This window comes from Phoxinus phoxinus (genome assembly GCF_949152265.1).
Source record: "Phoxinus phoxinus genome assembly, chromosome: 23".
In the NCBI taxonomy this organism is placed as follows: domain Eukaryota; kingdom Metazoa; phylum Chordata; class Actinopteri; order Cypriniformes; family Leuciscidae; genus Phoxinus; species Phoxinus phoxinus.
The window spans coordinates 2034216-2059426 of record NC_136898.1 but is presented as its reverse complement, the minus strand read 5'-3'; the positions used below and the strand labels follow the sequence as shown (position 1 = coordinate 2059426).

Genomic DNA, 25211 nt, shown 5'->3' with positions numbered 1-25211 from the left:
GTGTAACGCAATCACTCCTACTAGCCACTTTGGCAGGTTTAATTTTATATATAAAATATACATTTATCAATTGTAGTCTTTTAAAAGGGCACAACTTTTAAAACTCTCTCTCTCTCTCTCCTTTTGCTCTAGATGAATATTGTTGGTGTTGATAAACAGATGAGAAAGAAAACGCATGTGTTGGATCCGAGCGTCAGATCTTAAAGTGACAGTAGCCTAATATTCCTGCTGTCAAATTATGAGATAACATTAAAAATATCTATTTGGGCAGTTATTCCCCATGGTATCAGTCAAAATTGCTGAGTGGCTAGTTAGGAAAACCATTAGCCACAGTGCCTGGCTGAGCCAAACAAGTTAATGTCGAGCCCTGATCGTGACGTGTTCGTTCCCATAAGGAAACTCAAGACTGCAATGGAGCCGAACTCTGACAGAAACTCTCAGAAACTGCAACATTACACACTAAAGAAAGATGTAAAAAAAAAGCATAATAGGACCCCTCAAAAAAACATTTAACATCTTTAACCCGGTCACGTTTTTCATGTCACATAATCGGTACGTTGACATAATTTGGCTAGTTTTTACAGATGAATTTGTGCCAAAATACTTTGTGTCTAGGGCGTCAACAACAAAATGGGAAGCTTTTTTACATTCATTTTATTTTTAAATGCATGCACATGTTTTCCAATCATGCTGGTTCGAGGGAAAAGCCGAGCGCAACCATTTTTCCTGTTTTCTCTAGTCTTTAAAAAAGGTTTGACGCTATACAGTTTTTCCTTGTTATGACCGTGGCTCCTTCTAACCAGGTGGCGTCTCACTGTTCATCTGACTGCAGGCAGTGGGCTGAAAACACATTACACTCGCTCCTTCTTGCCCGGGTGGCGGGAATAAGATGATGGCCTGATACTGGCCTACAAAGGTAAACACCAAAAACACGGTTTGCATCATTAAACACCGTGCGTTTCGAATCGCTGCCATCTTCCCAAAGCAAACATTCCCTGGCTCCGATGTCTTCCAGCATAATGGAAACCACTTGTTTGTTTGCACGAGCAAAGTTGAGCAATGCATTGTGGGTATGCCTGTGAGAACGAGCAGCGTGAGACAAACACGTCTGTATCGTGTTGCTGTTTTCGATGTAAGCTTGTTCCTTCTCCTTGTTTAGCTGTACTGCATCTCTCAGCCTTTCTGGATGTGTAGGTCAGCGCTAATTGGACATTTCGAGACGGAAATGCTTGAAAAGGTCGTTCTCAGGGTGGAAAGGTTAGAGGCACGTCTGTTTGAAGGCCGGTATGGGACGTAGCGCTCCGGCGTTCGACTGGAGAGGATTTACGGAGGAGATTTGCGAAGCACTCAGACTTGTCGATCTCTGGAAGCACGGGTCTGTCTGCACACACACTGCTGTGCTTCTCACGGGCGGAAGAAAGCCCCGGCCGCCATTCTTCTTCATTTACTCTGTCAGGGTGTGTGAGAGTGACTAGCCTCGCTGTCGGCCAGAAAACAAGGAGTTATCAATCTCCTCAACTCTGTGGCGTCAGTTTCATGAACGCTCATGATGCTTTGTGTTTGCTTCTGAACGTCACCTGGTGTGTTGTCTGTTAATATGAAAAGTCAGTCATGTCATAAGTTTGGAATGACATGAGGGTGAAATTAATGATGGCAATTTTACTTTTTTTGGGTGTATTATATCCCTTGAACTCTACACTAATGTATGGTTAGAAGGGGAAAACATCACATTATAAAACGGATAGTTCCAGTCCTGGATTCTGATTGGTTGAGCCGCGTTCAAAGCCGTTTTAAATTACTCAACAAACACACACCTGTGAGCGCATCACATTAGTGTTACACAAACACACACCTGTGAGCGCATTACATTAGTGTTAAACACACACACACACACCTGTGACCGCATTACATTAGTGTTACACAAACACACACCTGTGACCGCATTACATTAGTGTTACACACACACCTGTGATCACATTACACACACCTGTGACCGCATTACATTAGTGTTACACAAACACACACCTGTGACCGCATTACATTAGTGTTACACAAACACACACCTGTGAGTTCATTACATTAGTGTTACACAAACACACACCTGTGAGTGCATTACATTAGTGTTACACAAACACACACCTGTGACCGCATTACATTAGTGTTACACAAACACACACCTGTGACCCCATTTCATTAGTGTTACACAAACACACACCTGTGACCCCATTTCATTAGTGTTACACAAACACACACTTGTGACCGCATTTCATTAGTGTTACACAAACACACACCTGTGACCGCATTTCATTAGTGTTACACAAACACACACCTGTGAGTGCATTACATTAGTGTTACACAAACACACACCTGTGACCGCATTACATTAGTGTTACACAAACACACACTTGTGACCGCATTTCATTAGTGTTACACAAACACACACCTGTGACCGCATTACATTAGTGTTACACAAACACACACCTGTGACCGCATTACATTAGTGTTACACAAACACACACCTGTGAGTGCATTACATTAGTGTTACACAAACACACACCTGTGACCACATTACATTAGTGTTACACAAACACACACCTGTGACCGCATTACATTAGTGTTACACAAACACACACCTGTGAGTTCATTACATTAGTGTTACACAAACACACACCTGTGAGTTCATTTCATTAGTGTTACACAAACACACACCTGTGACCGCATTACATTAGTGTTACACAAACACACACTTGTGACCGCATTTCATTAGTGTTACACAAACACACACCTGTGACCGCATTTCATTAGTGTTACACAAACACACACCTGTGAGTGCATTACATTAGTGTTACACAAACACACACCTGTGAGTGCATTACATTAGTGTTACACAAACACACACCTGTCACCGCATCACATTAGTGTTACACAAACACACTCCTGTGACCGCATTACATTAATGTTACACAAACACACTCCTGTGACCGCATTACATTAGTGTTACACAAACACACACCTGTGACCGCATTACATTAGTGTTACACAAACACACACCTGTGACCGCATTACATTAGTGTTACACAAACACACACCTGTGACTGCATTACATTAGTGTTACACAAACACACACCTGTGAGTGCATTACATTAGTGTTACACAAACACACACCTGTGACCGCATTACATTAGTGTTACACAAACACACACCTGTGACCACATTACATTAGTGTTACACAAACACACACCTGTGACCACATTACATTAGTGTTACACAAACACACACCTGTGACCGCATTACATTAGTGTTACACAAACACACACCTGTGACCGCATTACATTAGTGTTACACAAACACACACCTGTGACCGCATTACATTAGTGTTACACAAACACACACCTGTGACCGCATTACATTAGTGTTACACAAACACACTCCTGTGACCGCATTACATTAGTGTTACACAAACACACTCCTGTGACCGCATTACATTAGTGTTACACAAACACACACCTGTGACTGCATTACATTAGTGTTACACAAACACACACCTGTGACCGCATTACATTAGTGTTACACAAACACACACCTGTGACCGCATTACATTAGTGTTACACAAACACACACCTGTGACCACATTACATTAGTGTTACACAAACACACACCTGTGACCGCATTACATTAGTGTTACACAAACACACTCCTGTGACCGCATTACATTAGTGTTACACAAACACACTCCTGTGACCGCATTACATTAGTGTTACACAAACACACACCTGTGACTGCATTACATTAGTGTTACACAAACACACACCTGTGAGTGCATTACATTAGTGTTACACAAACACACACCTGTGACCGCATTACATTAGTGTTACACAAACACACTCCTGTGACCGCATTACATTAGTGTTACACAAACACACACCTGTGACTGCATTACATTAGTGTTACACAAACACACACCTGTGACCGCATTACATTAGTGTTACACAAACACACACCTGTGACCGCATTACATTAGTGTTACACAAACACACACCTGTGAGTGCATTACATTAGTGTTACACAAACACACACCTGTGACCACATTACATTAGTGTTACACAAACACACACCTGTGACCGCATTACATTAGTGTTACACAAACACACACCTGTGAGTTCATTACATTAGTGTTACACAAACACACACCTGTGAGTGCATTACATTAGTGTTACACAAACACACACCTGTGACCGCATTACATTAGTGTTACACAAACACACACCTGTGACCGCATTACATTAGTGTTACACAAACACACACCTGTGACCGCATTACATTAGTGTTACACAAACACACACCTGTGAGTGCATTACATTAGTGTTACACAAACACACACCTGTGACCACATTACATTAGTGTTACACAAACACACACCTGTGACCGCATTACATTAGTGTTACACAAACACACACCTGTGAGTTCATTACATTAGTGTTACACAAACACACACCTGTGAGTGCATTACATTAGTGTTACACAAACACACACCTGTGACCGCATTACATTAGTGTTACACAAACACACACCTGTGACCACATTACATTAGTGTTACACAAACACACACCTGTGACCGCATTACCTTAGTGTTACACAAACACACACCTGTGACCACATTACATTAGTGTTACACAAACACACACCTGTGACCGCATTACATTAGTGTTACACAAACACACACCTGTGACCGCATTACATTAGTGTTACACAAACACACACTTGTGACCGCATTTCATTAGTGTTACACAAACACACACCTGTGACCGCATTACATTAGTGTTACACAAACACACACCTGTGACCACATTACATTAGTGTTACACAAACACACACCTGTGACCGCATTACATTAGTGTTACACAAACACACTCCTGTGACCGCATTACATTAATGTTACACAAACACACACCTGTGACCGCATTACATTAATGTTACACAAACACACACCTGTGACCGCATTACATTAGTGTTACACAAACACACACCTGTGACCACATTACATTAGTGTTACACAAACACACACCTGTGACCGCATTACATTAGTGTTACACAAACACACACCTGTGACCGCATTACATTAGTGTTACACAAACACACACCTGTGACCACATTACATTAGTGTTACACAAACACACACCTGTGACCACATTACATTAGTGTTACACAAACACACACCTGTGACCGCATTACATTAGTGTTACACAAACACACACCTGTGACCGCATTACATTAGTGTTACACAAACACACACCTGTGACTGCATTACATTAGTGTTACACAAACACACACCTGTCACCGCATTACATTAATGTTACACAAACACACACCTGTGACCGCATTACATTAGTGTTACACAAACACACACCTGTGACCACATTACATTAGTGTTACACAAACACACACCTGTGACCACATTACATTAGTGTTACACAAACACACACCTGTGACCGCATTACATTAGTGTTACACAAACACACACCTGTGACCGCATTACATTAGTGTTACACAAACACACACCTGTGACCACATTACATTAGTGTTACACAAACACACACCTGTGACCGCATTACATTAGTGTTACACAAACACACTCCTGTGACCGCATTACATTAGTGTTACACAAACACACTCCTGTGACCGCATTACATTAGTGTTACACAAACACACACCTGTGACTGCATTACATTAGTGTTACACAAACACACACCTGTGACCGCATTACATTAATGTTACACAAACACACACCTGTGACCGCATTACATTAGTGTTACACAAACACACACCTGTGACCACATTACATTAGTGTTACACAAACACACACCTGTGACCGCATTACATTAGTGTTACACAAACACACACCTGTGACCGCATTACATTAGTGTTACACAAACACACACCTGTGACCACATTACATTAGTGTTACACAAACACACACCTGTGACCACATTACATTAGTGTTACACAAACACACACCTGTGACCGCATTACATTAGTGTTACACAAACACACACCTGTGACCGCATTACATTAGTGTTACACAAACACACACCTGTGACTGCATTACATTAGTGTTACACAAACACACACCTGTCACCGCATTACATTAATGTTACACAAACACACACCTGTGACCGCATTACATTAGTGTTACACAAACACACACCTGTGACCACATTACATTAGTGTTACACAAACACACACCTGTGACCACATTACATTAGTGTTACACAAACACACACCTGTGACCGCATTACATTAGTGTTACACAAACACACACCTGTGACCACATTACATTAGTGTTACACAAACACACACCTGTGACCGCATTACATTAGTGTTACACAAACACACTCCTGTGACCGCATTACATTAGTGTTACACAAACACACTCCTGTGACCGCATTACATTAGTGTTACACAAACACACACCTGTGACTGCATTACATTAGTGTTACACAAACACACACCTGTGAGTGCATTACATTAGTGTTACACAAACACACACCTGTGACCGCATTACATTAGTGTTACACAAACACACTCCTGTGACCGCATTACATTAGTGTTACACAAACACACACCTGTGACTGCATTACATTAGTGTTACACAAACACACACCTGTGACCGCATTACATTAGTGTTACACAAACACACACCTGTGACCGCATTACATTAGTGTTACACAAACACACACCTGTGAGTGCATTACATTAGTGTTACACAAACACACACCTGTGACCACATTACATTAGTGTTACACAAACACACACCTGTGACCGCATTACATTAGTGTTACACAAACACACACCTGTGAGTTCATTACATTAGTGTTACACAAACACACACCTGTGAGTTCATTACATTAGTGTTACACAAACACACACCTGTGACCGCATTACATTAGTGTTACACAAACACACTCCTGTGACCGCATTACATTAGTGTTACACAAACACACACCTGTGACCGCATTACATTAGTGTTACACAAACACACTCCTGTGACCGCATTACATCAGTGTTACACAAACACACTCCTGTGACCGCATTACATCAGTTACACAAACACACTCCTGTGACCGCATTACATTAGTGTTACACAAACATACACCTGTCACCGCATCACATTAGTGTTACACAAACACACACCTGTCACCGCATCACATTAGTGTTACACAAACACACACCTGTCACCGCATTACATTAGTGTTACACACACACACACACATCTGTCACCACATCACATTAGTGTTACACAAACACACACCTGTCACCGTGTTACATTAGTGTTACACAAACACACACCTGTCACCGCATTACATTAGTGTTACACAAACACACACCTGTGACCGCATTACATTAGTGTTACACAAACACACACCTGTGACCGCATTACATTAGTGTTACACAAACACACACCTGTGAGTGCATTACATTAGTGTTACACAAACACACACCTGTGACCACATTACATTAGTGTTACACAAACACACACCTGTGACCGCATTACATTAGTGTTACACAAACACACACCTGTGAGTTCATTACATTAGTGTTACACAAACACACACCTGTGAGTTCATTACATTAGTGTTACACAAACACACACCTGTGACCGCATTACATTAGTGTTACACAAACACACTCCTGTGACCGCATTACATTAGTGTTACACAAACACACACCTGTGACCGCATTACATTAGTGTTACACAAACACACTCCTGTGACCGCATTACATCAGTGTTACACAAACACACTCCTGTGACCGCATTACATCAGTTACACAAACACACTCCTGTGACCGCATTACATTAGTGTTACACAAACACACACCTGTCACCGCATTACATTAGTGTTACACAAACATACACCTGTCACCGCATCACATTAGTGTTACACAAACACACACCTGTCACCGCATCACATTAGTGTTACACAAACACACACCTGTCACCGCATTACATTAGTGTTACACACACACACACACATCTGTCACCACATCACATTAGTGTTACACAAACACACACCTGTCACCGTGTTACATTAGTGTTACACAAACACACACCTGTCACCGCATTACATTAGTGTTACACACACACACACCTGTCACCGTGTTACATTAGTGTTACACAAACATACACCTGTCACCACATCACATTAGTGTTACACAAACACACACCTGTCACCGCATTACATTAGTGTTACACAAACACACACCTGTGACCGCATTACATTAGTGTTACACAAACACACACCTGTCACCGTATTACATTAGTGTTACACAAACACACACCTGTCACCGCATTACATTAGTGTTACACAAACACACACCTGTCACCGCATTACATTAGTGTTACACAAACACACACCTGTCACCGTGTTACATTAGTGTTACACAAACACACACCTGTCACCGCATTACATTAGTGTTACACACACACACACACACACACCTGTCACCACATTACATTAGTGTTACACAAACACACACCTGTCACCGCATTACATTAGTGTTACACAAACACACACCTGTCAACGTGTTACATTAGTGTTACACAAACACACACCTGTCACCGCATTACATTAGTGTTACACACACACACACACCTGTCACCGTGTTACATTAGTGTTACACAAACATACACCTGTCACCACATCACATTAGTGTTACACAAACACACACCTGTCACCGCATTACATTAGTGTTACACAAACACACACCTGTGACCGCATTACATTAGTGTTACACAAACACACACCTGTCACCGTATTACATTAGTGTTACACAAACACACACCTGTCACCGCATTACATTAGTGTTACACAAACACACACCTGTCACCGTGTTACATTAGTGTTACACAAACACACACCTGTCACCGCATTACATTAGTGTTACACACACACACACACACACCTGTCACCACATCACATTAGTGTTACACAAACACACACCTGTCACCGTGTTACATTAGTGTTACACAAACACACACCTGTCACCGTGTTACATTAGTGTTACACAAACACACACCTGTCACCGCATTACATTAGTGTTACACACACACACACACACACCTGTCACCACATCACATTAGTGTTACACAAACACACACCTGTCACCGTGTTACATTAGTGTTACACAAACACACACCTGTCACCGCATTACATTAGTGTTACACACACACACACACCTGTCACCACATCACATTAGTGTTACACAAACACACACCTGTCACCGCATTACATTAGTGTTACACACACACACACACCTGTCACCACATCACATTAGTGTTACACAAACACACACCTGTCACCGCATTACATTAGTGTTACACAAACACACACCTGTCACCGCATTACATTAGTGTTACACAAACACACACCTGTCACCGTGTTACATTAGTGTTACACAAACACACACCTGTCACCGCATTACATTAGTGTTACACACACACACACACACACCTGTCACCACATCACATTAGTGTTACACAAACACACACCTGTCACCGTGTTACATTAGTGTTACACAAACACACACCTGTCACCGTGTTACATTAGTGTTACACAAACACACACCTGTCACCGCATTACATTAGTGTTACACACACACACACACACACCTGTCACCACATCACATTAGTGTTACACAAACACACACCTGTCACCGTGTTACATTAGTGTTACACAAACACACACCTGTCACCGTATTACATTAGTGTTACACAAACACACACCTGTCACCGTGTTACATTAGTGTTACACAAACACACACCTGTCACCGTGTTACATTAGTGTTACACAAACACACACCTGTCACCGCATTACATTAGTGTTACACACACACACACACCTGTCACCACATCACATTAGTGTTACACAAACACACACCTGTCAACGCATTACATTAGTGTTACACACACACACACACCTGTCACCACATCACATTAGTGTTACACAAACACACACCTGTCACCGCATTACATTAGTGTTACACACACACACACACCTGTCACCACATCACATTAGTGTTACACAAACACACACCTGTCACCGCATTACATTAGTGTTACACACACACACACACCTGTCACCACATCACATTAGTGTTACACAAACACACACCTGTCACCGCATCACATTAGTGTTACACAAACACACACCTGTCACCGCATTACATTAGTGTTACACACACACACACACACCTGTCACCACATCACATTAGTGTTACACAAACACACACCTGTCACCGCATCACATTAGTGTTACACAAACACACACCTGTCACCGCATTACATTAGTGTTACACAAACACACACCTGTCACCGCATCACATTAGTGTTACACAAACACACACCTGTGACCGTGTTACATTAGTGTTACACAAACACACACCTGTGACCGCATTACATTAGTGTTACACAAACACACACCTGTGACCGTGTTACATTAGTGTTACTGCGCAACTGCTGTTTGTGATTCTTTGTTGCTGCATGTGTTCATAGTAATATTAATGCACCATCTTTATATATACACATATATAAAGTGTTTGATTAGTTAGCGGCGGTAAAACGAAGTGTAACTCTAGCATCGCGTTTCTAGCATATTGTAATTCTCCTTCGTCCCGAGCTGCGCATTAGCTGTATATTGTCCTGCTGTGCCAGTCTGGAGTGTGTGATCTCCTTGGGGTTTTACCTAAGTGCTTTAATAAAACTGACCACAGAGAAAATGTCTTAATTAAAGTCCTGCTAATTGTCTTGTTGCCCCAGCGTTTCCATTAGCTCTGCTGTAAGCGTGCTCTGCGCGGGCAGTAAATCCCCCTGCCGGCCGCGCGCCCGCATCACTCACGGATCTATCAGCGTCCCGCTTATAAAACTGATATACGACACGAACAATCATTATTTGTCATAAAAACCCAATAAATGTCACTGTAGCATGTGCGCGGTAAGCTGGAGCCGCTCTCTTCAGGATGTGTGGCTCATGTGTAGAGAAAATGCCTTCACTTAAATACCAGAAGTGCTCTATCTATCTATCTATCTATCTATCTATCTATCTATCTATCTATCTATCTATCTATCTATCTATCTATCTATCTATCTATCTATCTATCTATCTATCTATCTATCTATCTATCTATCTATCTATCTATCTATCGCTTTATCTCTCTATCTATCTATCTATCGCTCTATCTATCTATCGCTCTATCTATCGATCTATCGCTCTATCTATCGATCTATCGCTCTATCTATCGATCTATCCATCCATCTGTTGCTCTATCGCTTTATCTATCTATCTATCTATCTATCTATCTATCTATCTATCTATCTATCTATCTATCGCTCTATCGCTTTATCTCTCTATCTATCTATCTATCGCTCTATCTATCTATCTATCGCTCTATCTATCGATCTATCCATCCATCTGTTGCTCTATCGCTTTATCTCTCTATCTATCGCTCTATCGCTCTATCTATCTATCGCTCTATCTATCTATCGCTCTATCTATCTATCGCTCTATCTATCTATCGCTCTATCTATCCATCTGTTGCTCTATCGCTTTATCTCTCTATCTATCTATCTATCGCTCTATCTATCTATCTATCGCTCTATCTATCGATCTATCCATCCATCTGTTGCTCTATCGCTTTATCTCTCTATCTATCGCTCTATCTATCTATCGCTCTATCTATCTATCGCTCTATCGCTCTATCTATCTATCGCTCTATCTATCTATCGCTCTATCGCTCTATCTATCTATCGCTCTATCTATCTATCTATCTATCTATCTATCTATCTATCTATCTATCGCTTTATCTCTCTATCTATCTATCTATCGCTTTATCTCTCTATCTATCTATCTATCGCTTTATCTCTCTATCTATCTATCTATCGCTCTATCTATCTATCTATCTATCGATCTATCGCTCTATCTATCGATCTATCCATCCATCTGTTGCTCTATCGCTTTATCTATCTATCTATCTATCTATCTATCTATCTATCTATCTATCTATCGCTCTATCGCTTTATCTCTCTATCTATCTATCTATCGCTCTATCTATCTATCTATCGCTCTATCTATCGATCTATCCATCCATCTGTTGCTCTATCGCTTTATCTCTCTATCTATCGCTCTATCTATCTATCGCTCTATCGCTCTATCTATCTATCGCTCTATCTATCTATCGCTCTATCGCTCTATCTATCTATCGCTCTATCTATCTATCGCTCTATCTATCTATCGCTCTATCTATCTATCGCTCTATCTATCCATCTGTTGCTCTATCGCTTTATCTCTCTATCTATCTATCTATCGCTCTATCTATCTATCTATCGCTCTATCTATCTATCGCTCTATCTATCGCTCTATCTATCCATCTGTTGCTCTATCGCTTTATCTCTCTATCTATCGCTCTATCTATCGATCTATCTATCGCTCTATCTATCTATTGCTCTATCCATCCATCTGTTGCTCTATCGCTTTATCTCTCTATCTATCGCTCTATCTATCGCTCTATCTATCTATCGCTCTATCTATCCATCCATCTGTTGCTCTATCACTTTATCGCTCTATCTGTCAATCGCTCTATCATTCTATTTTCTAATATTTTTAGCATAAAGAAAAAGCAGCCTATCACTGATGTGAAGTATGACGTTTGTTTATTTGTATTCATCAATCTCGATGTTCCGGAGGTCATGTGACCCGACTGGTGTTCGTGCGGCTCTGGATTCATTGGGTCGTGATGAATAGCAGAATCTCTCCTGCGTTTCTTTATATTGCCTTTAAACCTGCGCTTACTTTCATTACCTTCCCCGTCCTCAGGGAGCGCTTTAGAGAAGAATAATTTTGATGATGAAGCTCGTCGTGTGCGTGTGTGTGTGCGTGTGTGTGTGCGTGCGTGTGGTGTGTGTGTGTGTGTGGAGATGGTGGTCTGGTGGTCTAGACGCACGTCTTTTTTTCTTTATTCTTCATGTGTGTTCAGTTGTATTTGGGGTTCCCTGTTCCCTCTGTCGTATCGATATGTGTATATTGTGTATATTTTTAAGCATATTTTGTCTCAAATATTTGTTTTCTGTATCTCTGTTATTCTCTCCTCAGTGAAACTGACCAGTTTGAATAATTTTTATGGTAAATAATGGTAAATAAATATTTTACAGTAAGGTTCATTAGATTAATGTATTAACGAACAATAAGCAATAGGCTACATGTGTTATTGTATTTATTCATATTTGTTAATGTTTGTTAATAAAAATCCAGCTGTTCATGTTAGTTCACAGTGCCTTAACTAATACAACCTTTGATTTTAATAACGTATTAGTAAATGTTGAAATTAATATTAACTAAGATTAATAAATTCTGTACAAGTATTGCTCATTCTTAGTTCATGTTAACTAAGGTAGTTATCTAATGTAAACTGATGAACCTTATTGTAAAATGTTACAATTTTTATTATCATTTATATTTTTATAAATTTTTATTATTATTTAAAAATATATATATTTTCGCTGTTATTTAGATTTTTGCTCACTGTTGTAACAGCTGATTGTTTGTCTTCGTCATTTTGTATGTTAATACGATATCAATACAACAGTAAAAAAATGATTAAAATAAAGAAAAGTAGTCTAGACGCGGGTCAAGTGTTTACTGGGATCTCACACAGGCGGTTGAGTGGTAATGACGCGGCGCGTGTTCTCCACATCTTCAGTTTCCACACACACACACACACACACACACACACACACACACACACACACACACACACACACACACACACACACACACACACACACACACACACACACACACACACACACACACACACACGTCCAGTGCTCATGTCAGTGCTGTTGCTGAACACACAGATAACTCTGCGCTGGTGAAGGCTTCTGTGCTCTTCAACACTGGTTAGAAATCGCTCCTGGCTTCTTCTTTCTCCACTTCCTACATGCGAACGCTTTTCTCAAGTGATGGAATATATTTAGCGTTGTGGAAGAGGCGTGTGTGTGTGTGTGTGTGTGTGTGTGGACACTGCTGGGTCAGCACACTGAGAAAGGAAGCGAAACTTGAACATTCATCCTTTTTCTCTTGTAGCAATAGTGGGCCGGTCCACCACTAACAGGAGGTGTGCTATTAGTGTGTGTGTGTGTGTGTACTAGGCAGTAAGGATATTATAGGATTGTCACACCAACTGACACCCCACCACAGTATTTTTATATATATTTAATTTTAAATATTTATAATTTTATTAATATAAATTTTTCATTTTGTAATTACAAACAGTAGGACAAATGAAAAAGTTATTTTGGATATATATATATATATATGTATGTATGTGTGTGTAATATATATATATATATGTATGTATATTTGTATACTTGTGTAAAAATGTGTATATTTTTTTTCTTTTTTTTAATGATTCATATTAATATATTTTGTTTAATTTTGATTTATTTTACTTTTTCTTATTTTTCAATGATTTTGAGTTCTTTTATAATACACTTGAAAACCGGTATTTTTCATATATTTAATTCATTATTTTTATTTTTTTTTATTTCATTCGGCAAATCAAAATTTATTATTCATATATTTAATTAATTTTTTATATTTTTTTTATAATCCGCAAAAATACAGACAGTTGGACAAATGAAAAGTATTATTATTCATACATTTCATCTTTTTTTTCTTTTTTTTTTTTTCTTTTTTTTTAGCAATCCACCAAAATACAAGTAGTTGGACAAATGAAAACAATAAAGCAAAGGCACACATGTGACCCTGGATCACAAACCCAGTCTGGAGCCGCACGGGTATATCTGTGGCAATAGCAACTATACATTGTATGGGTCAAAATTATCCATTTTTCTTTTATGCCAAAAATCATGAGGATATTAAGATCATGTTCCATGAAGATATTTAGTAAATTTCCTACCGTAAATATATAAAACATGTATTTTTGTGAGTGAATGCAGCACAATCGTGAACATAAATGCACAACTTTAAAGGAGATTTTCTCAATGTTTACATTTTTTTGCTCCTCAGATTCCAGATTTTCAATAGTTGTGTCTCGACCAAATATTGTCCTATCCTAACAAACCACACATCAGTGGAAAGCTTATTTATTCAGCTTTTATATGATGTATACATCTCAATTTCCAAAAAAAATTACCCATGTGACTGGTTTTGTGGTCCAGGGTCATATATTAAGTGAACAGTGCTTTAAGTGCTTAAATATTGGAAACGGCCCAAACAGGAAGTGAAGTCTGCCATAGACCGGCTCATGAACTCTGGGCGGCTGGGATTAATACGCACTCATTAATATCTGCTTTACTTCCTAGTTAACGTACAATTCTCCGCCTCCTCTGGATCGGGAGCAAGGGCGCTTAAAATATTCAAATGAGCATCTGCATTATTCAGTCCTGCCTTTGTAGTCACACACACACACACACACACACACACACGCACACACACACACACACACACACACACACACACACACACACACACACACACACACACACACACACTGTTCACCAACAGTAGACTGAGACTTCCTCATCCTCTCTTCCTCTTTTAACTGTCCCTGTCCCACTTTTCAGGATTTCATATACTTTTACATACTTTTAATGCGAGTGATTGCTTTGCTTTTGTTTGTTGTTTTGTCCCTAAAAAAATATAATTTTATGTTTATTTAATAAAAAAATTAATTATTATTTTATTTGATCTAATATATTTCATATTTTTATGTATATTATATTTATATTTTGTATTTATTTTATTCACTAGAGTAAAACTGATCAGTTCAAACATAAAATAAAGCCTAATCATTTAAAATACTGAATTTCAAAGCATATAATCAGAAAACATTGTAATTTTGTCGTACTTTTGATCATCTGCTAAAGAGAAAACCGTGCGGTCTGTTGAAATGACAACACACACACACACACACACACACACACACAATCGAGTTTGATGGATGCATTAACACTCAATGCAACATGACTGAACCCTTTCCTTCTGTGTGTCTCAGGTTTCCATCTCAGCGGCACCGTCACAGAACCGGCCACGCCGTCCGAACCCGAGATGGTGTGTAGCGTCGCCATCAGCTTCGACCGCTGCAAGATCACCTCTGTGACGTGTGGATGCGGGAACAAGGACATCTTCTACTGCGCTCACGTGGTGGCGCTGTCCCTGTACCGCGTACGGAGGCCCGAGCAGGTCAAACTGCACCTGCCCATCTCAGAGACTCTCTTCCAGATGAACCGGGACCAGCTGCAGAAGTTTGTGCAGTATCTCATCACCGTCCACCACACCGAGGTTCTGCCCACGGCACAGAAACTGGCCGACGAGATCCTCTCGCAGAACTCGGAGATCAATCAAGTCCACGGTGAGATCCGGGTCGAGAGCCCTTCACGTCGAGAGTGCTGAACACTTCACATTCCTACAATCTCACTACGATCACAGCTAGGCTACACTGACACTCAACGGCTTTATTACTTTCTTTTTTTTTTAATGATTTATTTAGCTTTTCATAAACAGGGAAACATTAAAAAACATATGTTCTACAATAAGTGTCAAAAACAAAGCCTCCCCCCCAGCCCTCAAACGTAAATAAATTCTGTAAGTACAAGTCCTACAATGTGACAGCCCTATTGAATATAGTAAATATATGAACATATAAGCATGAGGAAAAGTAAATAAACAAAGAATGAATAAAATTACTTTATTAATGCAAAGTACTAATATATACATGCTTATACATATTGTATATATTAAATGAAATATATATACTTACATAATTATACATCAGTGAGCATAACCCACATTTACACACCCCGTATACATTACCTACTCAAACCCATTTATACTTAAATATACCTGACTGGCAGCTTTATTAGTTTCTAAATATGCATACGTGCATTATATATATATATATATATATATATATATATATATATATATATATATATATATATATATATATATATTCACAGTCAATCCAAAAATTATTCAGACACCAGAAATTTGGCAATTTGGATGTAGGTAACAGTTCTGGAATGGATGTGTTTGATTTCCTCATGCGTCAGCTAAATATCTAGCCAAATACCTTGTTTATAAAACATGCCTTTTAAAGGAACACTCCACTTTTTTTGGAAATAGGCTCATTCTCCAGCTCCCCGAGAGTTAAACAGTTTTACCGTTTCCGAATGCATTCAGCCGATCTCTGGGTCTGGCAGTAGCACTTTTAGCATAGCATAGCATAGATCATTGAATCTGATTAGACCGTTAGCATCTCTCAAAAAAATGACCAAAGAGTTTCAATATTTTTCCTATTTAAAACTCGACTCTCCTGTAGTTACATCGTGTACTAAGACCAACAGAAAATGAAAAGTTGTGATTTTCTAGGCCGATATGACTAGGAACTATACTCTAATTCCTGCGTAATAATCCAGGAACTGCAGCCGTACAGCAGCGCAATGATATTATGGCGGATGGCGAAGTATGATTGGTCTGATCGCCTGTCAATCAAGCTCCCTGCAAAGGGTCAATTAACACTTTTCTCATGCAGAGATAAATTGCGAAGCAAAGAGGACATTCTCAGCTCTCAAATTCTGTCAATTTTATTACGAAAGTCAAACAATAAATGCCGTTTTGGCGCTCATAAATGTGACGGATCTCTGAAGCGCTTCAGTTCAAGAGGCACGTGATCGATCATCTCTCTTTACTACTGATTATTAGTTAATAAACACTAATAGGTATGTTGAAAGATACAGTACAACTTACCGAAATGCAAATACCTCATAATGACCATAGCACGCTAGTTGTAGTATTTTATAATACATTTAGTATTAGTAGCCTATAAATTAGTATTTTGCTAAATATGTGCACTATATTACATATTTATACATTTTTTACTTGTATCATTAAAATATTATAAATTTGTTGTTATAATAAAAACCGCATTACAGGTGAAACTCGAAAAATTAGAATATTGTGTTAATTTATTTCAGTAATTCAACTTAAAAGGTGAAACTAATATATTATATAGACTCATCACATGCAAAGTGAGATATTTCAAGCCTTTATTTGTTATAATTTTGATGATTATGGCTTACAGCTTATGAAAACCTCTTCACAATGTTCTAATTTTGAATTTGGGGTTTTCATAATCTGCCATAATCATCAAAATTATAACAAATAAAGGCTTGAAATATCTCACTTTGCATGTGATGAGTCTATATAATATATTAGTTTCACCTTTTAAGTTGAATTACTGAAATAAATGAACTTTTGCACCATATTCAAATTTTTCGAGTTTAACCTGTATATAAAATGTGAGTTGTTATTTTTAACCTTTAATAGTAATACCAGCTAACCGGGCTCTCTGTAGCCTGTTTACAGCATTATGTGAGAATTTCTTTCTTGAGAAAAATTAGCATGCGTCTACTGTACTATTTATCCAAATTAATCGATATCGAATCAAAATTTGAATTGAATTGAAATTGTAAAATTTGTATTTTCGTCTCTGCGAGATTCGGAAGGGAATGCTTCAGATTTCTCTCGGCACAGCTACTAGAAGACTGACAGCTGTCAGTCACATCTACGTCATCAAGCTCAGTTTGAGGCGATCAGGAAGTGTGACTTCACTTTTCTCCGGTAAAGTCTATGGGGTTTCGGTCGCTGTGTCCAGTTTATATACGGCCCATGGTTAGGCTATGAGTTGGAACTGTGGATTAAATGACTGTTTGTTGGACGCTTGCTTACTTGAAATGAAGACCAGTCACGGTAAAATAAATCTACAATGTAAGCATTAGCATATTAACGTGTGTGTGTGTGTGTGTGTGTGGACATTGCAGTGAATAACGAGGGGGTTTGTTAATGAACATAGTAAATAAATAAAAAAGTGTGAAAATTTGCAACAAAAAATAATCCTATTTTTCATAATAGGACCCGTTTAAAACTGAGTTTGGCTGATTAAAGTTCATGCGCGTTTCCATTAGATTAGCTCTGTTTCTGATCCGCGCATCGGTCCTGATGACATCACTCTAAGGGAAAGAAAGACTCTTCTTAGTCTCTTATCGTGTCGGCATTAGGCACAATGGTCATATTATATTTCACTTTTGTCGGGAAGGGGAAATCTAAAGCGGATGTGCCAATTATAGGGGGAAAAAACGCCAGCGAACTGCAGAGCGGGGGGGGGGGGGAGGGAGGAAGTGCTTTCATCAGTGTGAGGTCACGGCTGGAATGCAGGAAGTTGGTTTGATGTGGCGTCTAATAAATCTTTACTGTAGACCCTCAGCATTGTCGACTTCAGCCGTTGTTTGGGGTACGGCGGGTTTCTTTCCCTGCATGTGTGCGGTTTCAGACCAGCTTCTGCATCGCATTAAAGTCGACCTGTTATGCCTTCTTACAAAGTCTTGATGTTGTGTTTGGTCTCCACTAGAATATATTTTCCTGCTTGAATGTTGATTATTCTCCTCATATTCTCCATTGTTGCGGCTCCTCTCTTCCCAGTCTGTCAGTAATGCTCTGTTTACTTCCTGTCTCTATGAAGCCCCTCCTTCTGAAAATCACACTGTGCTCTGATTGGTCGGCTGGATCAGTGTGTTGTGATTGGTCGAGAGCTTCGAGTGTGTTTGTGAAATGTCCCGCCCCTTACCATAACCGCCAGTTTAACACACTACTAACTAACTCAACCAGTCCCCGCCCCTTTATTCTGCGTATTAATTATTATAATGAGGAATATTGTGACGTGTTCGTTCCCGGAAGAAACTCAAGACTACAATGGAGGCGTTTCAGGAGTTCAGAAACACTGACACTGATATAGAGAATAACTGGAGCTTTTTCATGTTCAAACAACAACATTACACACTAAAGAAAGATGAACATGAAGAAAAGCAGAATCTTTAAGCCGCCTTTTCACTGCGCATTTCGCCGCCTAGTGTCAATCGCACAGAACTTAAAAAATTGGTCGTGAAGCAACTGTAACCCTCGGGATGGTAAAATGAATGATTTTAATCAATGTAATGCAAGCATGAATATATCCACACCAAACAAATTACACTCAATACATCTAAAATAAAAATATAAACATAGTTGATTTTATAGAGCAAAATTTAAATATTGATTTAATAATTATAAAAAAAAATTTTTGCCATATTAATAACCGACATTTTACAGAAATAGCGTTTACAGAATAACATTAAAGAGTAAAAATATTGGTAATTCTATCACGCTCATAGTTTTGATTAGAATACATCACATCCGGTCGACCGGTCGCATACATTGGAAATTAAAGGGTAATAACTAAACCCTAAAACAACTTTTTTTAGTTAATGATCTGTAAGACTGGGGCTTTATTAATGCTGTCCATTGATTCAAATATTTTGTGGGTGGAGTGGATTGGGTGGAGTCAGGCTCTGACCAGGGGTTTAGTTACCCTTTAATGACTTCCGGTCCGTCGTGTGCAGTGGAAAGGCGCTTTAGAGTTTCTTAAACACTCTGTATTAATTGCATTGAAGATTTTGTGCTGATAGATTCTCTGGCTTTTTTTTTTTTTTTTTTTTTATAATGGGGTTTTAGTAAGTTTGATCATCAGTTTTAATTGTTCACTGATCGCTTGGTTGTGTGTTTATGCCTCAGGGGCCCCGGACCCCACAGCGGGGGCCAGCGTGGACGACGAGAACTGCTGGCATCTGGATGAGGAGCAGGTCCAGGAGCAGGTCAAACTCTTCCTCTCCCAGGGTGGATACCACGGCTCGGGGAAACAGCTCAATCTCCTGTTTTCAAAGGTGAGGTGAAGCTCGACTTAAACATGAGGACTTGCATGAGCATTTTAAGTGATGAACTAAACGTAATGCTGAAAGTTTCAGCCGGCTAGGACAAACCTAGCCTGTACATTTGAAGAAAATTCAATGCATTCTGTCCGGTTGATCTCTTAAATCAAGCATGATGCAAAATATTGTTCTATTTGCAAGCAAAATACTGTAAAAAGCTACAAAATCATTGACATTAGGAAAAAAAAAATCTTGTTTTATGCGTATGTTGAGTGGAATTTTGAACCAATGAGATTTCACTGTGGGTGGAGCTACACTTCCTTTTTTTTTATTTTTTTTATTTTTAATTAAAATTATAAATTTGCATTTATAATGTTTAAAATAATCTATTTAAAATAAATGCTTTTTTTTTTTTTTTTACTTTTAAACTATTCATCAAATTTATCAGTTTCCTCAAATATGAAGCAGCACAACTGTTTTCCACACTGATAATAATCAGATATGTTTCTTGAGCATCAGATCATCATATTATACTGATTTCTGAAGGATCATGTGACACTGAAGACTGGAGTAATGATGCTGAAAATTCACAGGAATAAATTACACTTTAAAATATATTCACATAGAAAACATCTGTTATTTATTATAATAATATTTAACGATTTTTACTGTATATTTTGATCAAATAAATGCATTCCAAGCATCACAGTTTGTGGCTATTTAGAACAAAACCGGATAAACATTGAGATTGCAGAATGTCTGGTTCGGATGCAGTGTCATGTTTAGCACTTTCCTCATAATGGTGCACGTGTTTAAATCTCGCGTGTGTGTTTGCACGTGTGCTTCAGGTGCGGGAGATGCTAAAGATGCGGGACTCGAACGGCGCTCGCATGCTGACGCTGATCACCGAGCAGTTCATGGCCGACCCGCGGCTAGCTCTGTGGCGGCAGCAGGGAACCACCATGACCGACAAATACCGGCAGCTGTGGGACGAGTTAGGTGAGAACAACTGTCTTTTACTCTTTCTTCCATACTGACTGTATTTAAAGTGCAGTATCATTACTGTGGTGTAAATCCAGCTTTTAATGTTGTTTATGTGTCTATGTGGTGTTATTAATATGTTTTAAGACAAACCATGTGTAAGTTCATAAGTCGACAGCATTGCTGAGTATTTTCTGCTTTAAACTGCAGTGAACCAAAGACAGTCTCAAAAACACGGTTTGAAATCGCTGGTGTTTCTGACGTCACAAACTACCTTGTAACCAATCAGATCAACGTGTGATCGTCAACCAGTGGATCTCTGAGTGAGTGGAGGCGGGGCTCATTTGCATATTCATAGAACTGCGTATACTAAATGAGGCAAGGGTGTCGGGTTACATTCAAGATATTTTAAGCCATGAAGAACTTGTTTTTCAAGGAAAAAACTTTAAATATGTAATTTTGGTGATCAAAGATGAGTTTTAAGGGATGAAAGGATTGACTACAGCGGGACTTTAAGTCTTGATGTTGTGTTTGGGCTCTACTAGAACAGGTTTCCCTTTTTGAATGTTGATTATTCTCCTCATATTCTCCATTGTTGCGGCTCCTCTCTTCCCAGTCTGTCAGTAACGCTCTGTTTACTTCCTGTCTCTATAAAGCCCCTCCTTCTGAAAATCACACTGTGCTCTGATTGGTCGGCTGGAGCAGTGTGTTGTGATTGGTCGAGGGCTTTGAGTGTGTTTGGGAAATGTCCCGCCCCTTACCATAACCGCCAGTTTAACACACTATTAACTAACTCTACCAGGCCCCGCCCCTTTATTCTGCGCATTAATTATTATAATGAGGAATATTGTGACGTGTTCGTTCCCGGAAGAAACTGAAGACTACAATGGAGGCGTTTCAGGAGTTCAGAAACACTGACACTGATATAGAGAAGAACTGGAGCTTCCTCATGGTCAAACAGCAACATTACACACTAAAGAAAGATGGCGATGGGTTAAAGCAGAATAGGACTAGAATGCATGTCGGTCTGCATGAGTCGGTTGTTGTTTCTCTGTCAGGCGTGTTTTAGAGTCCGTCTTCCCTGCACTCAGCGTCTGTGCGGATCTCTGTTTAAAATCCACCTGCGTCTCTGAGGACGGCCATTTAGAGGAGACTGCAGTTGCCAGATTGCATATTCGTAGCTTTTGCTCTTGATCAATATTGCATATTCTTTTCCCACTTAAAACCCTCTCGGGTGTTTCCGTCTAAAATATACTGTGGTAAGCACACAAGCAGACCCGAGCACTGGAACCCGTCGGCGCACTTTAGCCCGTTTCCCAAGTGCTGCGTCTATTGCTTCAATTACTGTAACTGGATCAAAACGCACGGAGCCAACAACAAATGTTGTTTTACTGCCACTCAATCCACCTAGCGTATTATATACAAGGAATATATCATGCTTTTTCCGCCTTTCCATCTCAATCTCCTGCTATCAGCACTATTGGAATGAAAGTGGTGAAAATTGGAAGGACGTGTAATCATTTTAATTGTGACTGGCTCGCCACATCGCGCTAGCCTGCCAATTCTCAAATCCTGTGATGTTTCATCAATTTTGCCTTGGCACTGGGCGGATGTGGGCACAATTGCTGGCGTTCAGGTCCCCGGGTGCCGAGCGCAGAAGCGGAGCGGGAGATAAACACTAGACCGATGCTGCGCTCAAGCCATTCCATGAGATGACTGATGCTATACGCTAGTCGAGCCTGATCTCATGCAGTGAAATGTGGCCAAACGCAATGCGTAATGTGGCACTAATGCTTTTTTCTCAGTATTAGTGTAAACTACTACTACTACATCTACTGTTAAATATGGAAGCTTGTTTCTGCCTCAGAATAAAACATTTTAAAAGATAATTGCGACTTTATATCACAATTCTGACTTTATATCTCGCAATTCTGACTTTATAACTCGCAATTCTGACTTTATAACTCGCAATTGTGACTTTAGATCACGCAATTCTGACTTTATAACTCGCAATTTTGACTTTATATCATCCAATTCTGACTTTATAACTCGCAATTTCGACTTTAGATCACACAATTCTGACTTTAAAACTCGCAATTGTGACTTTATATCACAATTCTGACTTTATAACTCGCAATTGTGACTTTAGATCACGCAATTCTGACTTTATAACTCGCAATTTTGACTTTATATCATCCAATTCTGACTTTATAACTTGCAATTTCGACTTTAGATCACACAATTCTGACTTTATAACTTGCAATTGCGACTTTAGATCACACAATTCTGACTTTATAACTCGCAATTGTGACTTTATATCACAATTCTGACTTTATAACTCGCAATTTCGACTTTATATCATCCAATTCTGACTTTATAACTTGCAATTGCGACTTTAGATCACACAATTCTGACTTTAAAACTCGCAATTGTGACTTTAGATCACAATTCTGACTTTAAAACTCGCAATTGTGACTTTAGATCACAATTCTGACTTTATAACTCGCAATTGTGACTTTATATCACAATTCTGACTTTATAACTCGCAATTTTGACTTTATATCATCCAATTCTGACTTTATAACTTGCAATTTCGACTTTAGATCACACAATTCTGACTTTAAAACTCGCAATTGTGACTTTATATCACAATTCTGACTTTATAACTCGCAATTTCGACTTTATATCATCCAATTCTGACTTTATAACTTGCAATTGCGACTTTAGATCACACAATTCTGACTTTAAAACTCGCAATTGTGACTATATCACAATTCTGACTTTATAACTCGCAATTTCGACTTTATATCATCCAATTCTGACTTTATAACTTGCAATTGCGACTTTAGATCACACAATTCTGACTTTAAAACTCGCAATTGTGACTTTAGATCACAATTCTGACTTTATAACTCGCAATTCTGACTTTAGATCACACAATTCTGACTTTATAACTCGCAATTTTGACTTTATATCATCCAATTCTGACTTTATAACTTGCAATTTCGACTTTAGATCACACAATTCTGACTTTAAAACTCGCAATTGTGACTTTAGATCACGCAATTCTGACTTTATAACTTGCAATTGCGACTTTAGATCACACAATTCTGACTTTAAAACTCGCAATTGTGACTTTATATCACAATTCTGACTTTATAACTCGCAATTCTGACTTTAGATCACACAATTCTGACTTTATAACTCGCAATTGCGACTTTAGATCACACAATTCTTACTTTAAAACTCGCAATTGTGACTTTAGATCACGTAATTCTGAGATAAAACGTCAGAATTGTGTGATAGTCGCAATGACCTTTTAAAAATTTTATTGGCAGAAACAAGCTTTATAGGTTAAAAGCATTTACACTCCCTTTCAAACATTTGCGGTCAGCAGAAAGTTTTTTTTATTTTT

The 25211-nt window shown here is 39.0% G+C and overlaps 1 protein-coding gene across 2 annotated transcripts in view; it reads left to right on the top strand.

Annotated features, from left to right (window-relative positions):
* Window positions 1–25211, top strand: part of LOC306991856 (zinc finger SWIM domain-containing protein 6) — a 100465-nt gene that overhangs the window by 41287 nt on the left and 33967 nt on the right. The window contains exons 1-4 of one of the 2 annotated variants that reach the window (XM_079600082.1): window positions 736–916; window positions 16069–16425; window positions 20682–20830; window positions 21664–21814. In XM_079600082.1, the coding sequence (XP_079456208.1) occupies window positions 16122–16425; window positions 20682–20830; window positions 21664–21814 (604 nt within the window). In that variant the 5' untranslated portion in view covers window positions 736–916; window positions 16069–16121. Of the gene's footprint in view, window positions 1–735; window positions 917–16068; window positions 16426–20681; window positions 20831–21663; window positions 21815–25211 lie in introns of those variants that run through there. The other variant, XM_079600081.1, reaches the window with a different exon arrangement.